Raw genomic sequence first — 6,256 nt, forward strand, 5'->3', positions numbered from 1 at the left:
TCAGACAGAGGTGACAGTCCTCACTTTGGCAGAGAGAGCTTGCTTAAACCTCCTCTTCAGGTCCTGCATGTTGGGTGACTTGGGCCTGGGAATGAGGGAGGTTCTTCGCCTCTCAGGTGTGCTGCTAGGCTGCTGTTTGTGACTGACCTCTTTACAGAGAACATGGAAGGCGCTGTAGACGTCATTATAATTTTCACTGACAGACACTTCATAGAATGAGCAGCCTAGCATGCTGGCCAGCTGCAGTCCAAGCTGAGGATCAACCTGTTTGACGTGCAACAGGTCAGCTTTGTTGGCCACGACCACCACAGGCAGCCGGGTGCCCAGGTGTAGCTGCTGCACGTGCTGGTGAAGCTGGCTGATGAGTTCATAGCTCTTGTAGTCAGTGATGGAGAAAACTATCACCACAGCATCTGCCCAGCGAATGCACCTATTCAGCTGTTCACTGCAGCTCAGGCTGTTCTCATGGACCTGAAAGAGTGGGGTGACAGCAAGGTGAATGCTGGTCAGTGGTGCAAAGAGCCTGGGCTTGGGTAGATTTCAAATTCAAAAGAGCCCTCCATAGTAATGCCAGGTTGCGGGCCATAAACAAGTTATATCCCACACACTTCAGCTTTCTTGACAATATGTTGATCCAGCTGCACAGAGTTGGAATAAATAACAGTGCAGCTCACCACACTCCAGTGGAAAATTGACCTGCAGAGAACTCCATGCAGAGAGACTTTGTAGTTGCACAAAATGGGAAATTAACTGGCTAGACAGTAAGTCTGGCGAAGTAAAGATAGGAGCTGGAAGCATTTAAACCTGGATAACTGCCCAGTTCAGGAGGCGGGGGAAAAAAAACCCTAGCATGGCGCTTTTGTCTATAGAGCAACTTTCCACAGTACAAAAGAGATTCCAAGTATTTGCAGACTATACCCAGAAGCTTGGTTTTTCATGCCAAAGACACATATATTAAAACTGGACTTTTTAACCATAGCAAGGAAAACACCAATTCCTACTGCATTTGGTTTGGGCTTTCCGGCTGTGTTGAATCCTTCTAAAGGAAGATTTCTGCCCCTTAGCCAAATCTCCCAAACTAAACCATGCTAAGATTGACCAACAGCCAGATACAATTGAGCTGTCAGACAATATGTAAGTCTACATGTGACTCTGCAAATTTCTCTGCTCCTGCAGTGTGAGGGACTTGAGAAGAAGTGAATGATTCCACAGCCAAGTAGGCTCCCCTTTCACCCAGAGTCTCAGAGCTTCTTACCTGAATACCTGGAGTGTCTTGAACCTGAATAGCCAGGGTTTCACCTTCTATCTGAACTTGTCTAGTATACAGATTACCTATGAAGGCAAATAAAAAAGATTATGTTCTTCCTTCTTGTACAACTTTTAAAACATTGAGTTTTAAGCTAGAAAAAAAATGCACAATGCACAAATGCACACAAAAAAAGCTATAGTTTATTTCTATTTAGTGGGCTTACTTCAGATTTAAAAAGAAAAAACAGCAATTTTAACCTTATGTTAGATTTATTAAAACCAGGGCAAAGTTTGCAAGTTTTTGAAAACGTATTTATGTAATTTTAAACAAAGTTTCCAGTTTTAGAATACTCCCTTGATGCAAATTATCTTGGTCAGCCTATGTGAGGTTTCTGTTTTCTTGAGTACTTGATCATTCTTTGACTGTAACTTTGTATTTTGGCCGTTAGATAGAATGGCTTGCTAGACAAATACTGTTAGTAAACACACAGCCAATGTTATCAGTTGGAATAAAAATGTGACATAATGATAATCAACTCTACATCAAAGCAGAAGGCTGCCACGTCTTATCTTGGGATAGCTTATACAGCTCGTTTCAAATAATCCCCTATATGTACTCATATGGTCTACAGATTTAAGCAATTTGCTAACAGAGCATAGGTAGAAAGCTCTTAAGCCTCCCCAGTGGCTATTCTTAATTATGGGGATTGAAAAATGTGTCCTCTCATTTATTCAGGAATTCTCCTCCTAAAATTCTACCATCCAGTTGTTTGTCTTTGTTAAGAAGGAAGAACTTTAGGTTTACAACTGCTCTCCTTTGGCCTTTGCTTTAAAAGGTCACCTCTGAAAGGCAGCCAGCAGAGAAGGAGAGGGGTGGGGGAAGGAGCTGACCATCTTTTTTTTTTTTTTTTTTTTACGACTTTTGCCGGAGTGTTTTGAAGGGAGAGGTTCTTGACTACAAAGGGTGCTTCCAACTGGGGTCACTATAGTTAAAACATACCAAGGGGAATACTTTCAGGCACTTGATAAAATGATGAATGGGCTTGGAATGGAATGAGACCAGATGGTAGTTATTGGGGGGGGGGGGGGGGGGGAGGGAGGGCTGGGGAAAGTTTCAAGTGGCAGGATTCTCAGGCTTGGACTGTCACTGAAAGAACCTGCCTGGGAAGTGCTGGAAAATGGGAACCACAGTCCTCCTGCAATGGGACAGAATTTTTCTCAAATGCATTGTCTCACCTGCATTTCTTTCATAGTCACCGATGAATCGCTTGGTGAGGAACCGGACCACCAGTGCTGCAGGTCACAAAAAAGAAAGTCAAAGTGTTAACCTTGGAAGTTAGATTGTTCTCCACCCCACCCCCAGCCTGGAAAACAGCTCTCCCAAAGAAAGCCATAGATGGCCACCAAGTGAAATTCCTACCCTGTAGCTCCTTGTCCCCTCTTCCAGACAAAAAGAAGGGGGGTAGAAGGCATCGTGAATTATGGCTCTGTGCAGCTGGAAGGCTCACTGGGCCCACCCCCTTCTCTGAGCCCGGCTGAGCCACACCTAAGCCTTCCAGTAGACCCATCTTCCTAACTTTCAAGACCTCCCAGGGGTGCTAGCTTCACTAACTCCCCTTTCTGTGCCAGGCATTGCCAGAGACTAAAACACCCCAAAGTTCTGATGGCGGCGGTGCCGGTGGTCCCCAGAAAGCCGCCTGGCCATTCTTCATCCCTGTTTGCCTCCTCTGTGGAAGCAGGCGGGTGGCGTCGACAACGGCTAAGCCCACTCTCAAGGGGCAGCGGCTCCCTGCAGGGGACGGCGAGCGGTCGGACTGCAGCTCCCACCGCTCCCAACGCCTCGCTCAGCCTCAGCTCCCGTCAGGGGTCGCCCACGACCAGCCCCGGGGTTAAGCTCGAGGACTCACCGGTCTTGCCCACGCCGCTGGCGCCCACCACTGCGATCTTGACCAGGCGGCGGCCGGCGGCGCCCACGCAGCAGTCGGAGGCGGCTGCGCTGCCCTGCGCTGGGTACTCGGCTATGGTGCACATGTTCTGAATGAGGCGCATCGCCTCGGCTGCTGCGCACCGCGCGGGAGGGGACTGAGGAACTGGAGAAGGCTAGCGCTGCACGGAAGCCGGCGGGAGGACCCGAATGCGGGGCTCCGCGGTAAAAAAAAAAAAAAAAAAAAAATATATATATATATATATATATATATATATATATATATACATAAAATAACAACAACGATAAATAAGTGCAGGTACGGGCGGGGCTGGGGCGGTCGCCAAGGCTCAGCAGGGCTCAGGCTCCGGACTGAGACTGCACTCGGCGGCGCGCAAGCTGTTTTCTCCGCGGCCGGCCCCGCCCCCTTCCGCCGCGGCCAATCCCGGGGCGCCCTGCAGGAGGCCGCGCCTCTAGCGCGGCTCCGAGCGCGGGAGGCGCGTGGAGTCAGTGAGGAGCCCCGTGAGGCCCGGGGAGAAGAGGCCTCGGGTGGAGGGGACCGGCGGGTGGGCAGAGGTGGCACAGCCCAGGGCGGGCGCCTGGTAGGTCCCGCCGCGCGAGCACGGGGCAGATGCTGTGGCTGCCGGACCCGGGAGAGAGCCCAGCCCCCACAGAGCCATTCCAGACCGCTGCCTCCGCCGGCTCCACAGCCCACGCGCGCGCACTCGCTGCAGCCCCCACCAGGGGCGCCTGTTCGCGACGGGCCGGGAGCTGTGTCTGCTGCCCGGCTTAGTGCCACTTGCCCTAATTTGGAGCGATTACACTGGCTTGGGTACATCCCGGCTCATAGATTCGGCTACAGTTGCAATCATCCACAAAGCCCCCAGCCTAAGACCTTTAGAACCCCCTAAAATGTGACATTTGAAGCAAAAATATCATCCACATTTTATCCTAGACCCACATTCTCTGTCTCTTGTCGACAGCACAAGCTAACCGCGAACACACATGGTCGGACACATGCACAGCACGCCCAGAAGCGGATCAAGAAGTAATTATAGAACAAGCTTTCCAACGCCTCACTCAGTCACACCTTCTCCAGGAACTGTGAAATGGAAAGAAAACAGCCCAGCTGCGACGTCTGAAGGGGCCCCGCACTTCGTCCCTGGTCATAAGACACCGCAAGAGTTTAGTTAAGTGGCTTGATGCCAAGGAAGAGGTGGGCCCTGCACTCCTAAAATCCCAAGCTCCGGCCCCTTACAGTCTCATCTGAGAAACACATCTTCAATGGCAGGCCAAATTCCTCCTGCAAGCTACAGTCTGTAGCTGCAGCTGATGGCAAGATGTCACTAGAGTCGCGGGTTAACCACCCCATCCCCCATCCAAGGCCCTCTCCCCGCTACCCTTTCAGCCTTGTCCCAGAGGCTTTTATGCTGGGGTATGACAACAAACTCTGTGACTTTGTGTACCCACCCACATTAAAGTCTGAAATGTGAAATAAACCAACGCCCTTATCCACATATGTCACGCATCTAATTTGACCCCCCCCTCTTCCAACCTGAACTTAATTGACCAGGTATTTGGCAGAATTTATGAGCCTCAGCCAGTTCAGACCCTGAGATGAACCTCTTGTCTACAGAGGTTTAGGTGTTTGCAGGAATGCAAGGAGAAATAGAAAGGTAATCTCAAGGTAGCAAGTTTTCTAGGATGGGCCACATAATTAGAAAGACACACAACCTTACAATAAACATAATAAAATGTTGACTTCTAGGGAGATCACTAGAACAAAATAGCCATTTGAGTCAGAAAGAAAAAGAGCATTTCCAATATGCACCATGTCTTTCTGCATGGTTTAAATCAGACTTAAATGTCACTTCTATAAAATCAAACTTTGCAAGACTGTAATTACAGGTAACCATGTGCTTTCAAAATCCTTCCCCTCCAAAAAGCCTGCAATTCTATCTTGCTTACATGGTAAAATAATTATGTAGGCTAAAGTATTTGTTTAACTGCTTTGTCTCTCCACACACACACACAGAGAGAGAGACAGAGAGAGAGAGAAAGAGATGACAAAAGCTGTCAAGGGGAATTTTGCTTTGAATCATTTAGCTTCTTGGGCTTGATTTTCATTACCATAAGCCCATACAAAACCTATGATTTTTCTGTCTGCAACGCAAAGGCTTGATTTGGTGATCTTATTTTAGATCTAAATGATCTGGCTATGCGTTGAAGAACATAGAAAAGAAAGAAGCAAGAGAAAGATGGAAAAAAGAAAAGAGAGCTGTTCAAATTCCAAATACCTAGCATATAGCCCATCTCCACTCCACCTACCTCTCCTTCTGAGACATTCATAGAGTTAAAAAGAGGAAGGAGGCAAGGCAGGAGAAATGATGATACATAATGAGTACTTGTTTCATTCTAGGTTGTACACAGGAGTTTTGCATTTAAAAATCTCATTTTACCTTCATAACAGTCCTATGAGGTAGGTATTACCATTACTTCTAGTTGCCGTTATCTGTTGCTGCTTAGTAAACCACCCCAAACTTCAGTGGCTCATAGTGTGTGTTAACTAGGCTTAGCTGGGGGGTGTTTACCTAGGATCTCTCACATTGTTGCAGTCAGATGGCAGCTGGGGTTGGTATCACCTGAAGGCTCAACTAGGCAGGACATCCAAGATGGTATCTTCGTTCATATGTCTGTGTGTCAGCTGGAATGGGCAGAACAGCTGGGACTAGCTCAGGCTCTCTCACAGCATGGCAACGGGCTTCCCTTTGAGTGAACATTCTAAGAAACCAAGTAGAAGCTGCCAGTCTCTTAAGACCTGCACTTGGAAATTGGCACAGCATCACTTCTGCTCTATTCTATTGGTCAAGTGTCACAGAGCCCACTGAGATTAAAGATCAAGGAGCAGGAACATCAATCCTATCTTTAAATGGGAATGTTGTCAAAGAATGTGTGGCCATCTTTAATTCACTATGCTTCCATTTTACAAGTGAGAAAGCAAAAAGTCTTGGGTTAAAAACTCCTCCACCTTTTCTTTTTTTTTTTTTTTTTCCTTTTTTTGGTCAAGCTAAAAGAGACAAGGAT

At 47.8% G+C, this 6,256-nt stretch overlaps 1 protein-coding gene across 1 annotated transcript; it reads right to left on the reverse strand.

Moving 5' to 3' along the window:
* RASL11B (RAS like family 11 member B) lies at positions 1-3,297 on the reverse strand. The gene is made up of 4 exons (XM_023183158.1): positions 3,156-3,297; positions 2,485-2,541; positions 1,256-1,332; positions 1-471 (listed from the first exon to the last, which is right to left on the reverse strand). The coding sequence occupies exons 1-4, from the start codon at positions 3,295-3,297 to the stop codon at positions 1-3; spliced, it is 747 nt and encodes a 248-aa protein (XP_023038926.1).
* Between the last annotated feature and the right edge of the window lie 2,959 nt (positions 3,298-6,256).

This window comes from Piliocolobus tephrosceles, chromosome 3 (assembly GCF_002776525.5).
Source record: "Piliocolobus tephrosceles isolate RC106 chromosome 3, ASM277652v3, whole genome shotgun sequence".
In the NCBI taxonomy this organism is placed as follows: domain Eukaryota; kingdom Metazoa; phylum Chordata; class Mammalia; order Primates; family Cercopithecidae; genus Piliocolobus; species Piliocolobus tephrosceles.

Coding starts and splice junctions, on each gene's coding strand:
- RASL11B (XM_023183158.1), bottom strand. CDS start 3,297: ATGCGCCTCATTCAGAACATGTGCACCATAGCCGAGTACCCAGCGCAG. Junction 1,333..2,484: donor TGACTATGAAAGAAATGCAG/GTGAGACAATGC, acceptor TTGCCTTCATAG/GTAATCTGTATACTAGACAA. Junction 472..1,255: donor AAGACACTCCAGGTATTCAG/GTAAGAAGCTCT, acceptor CCACTCTTTCAG/GTCCATGAGAACAGCCTGAG.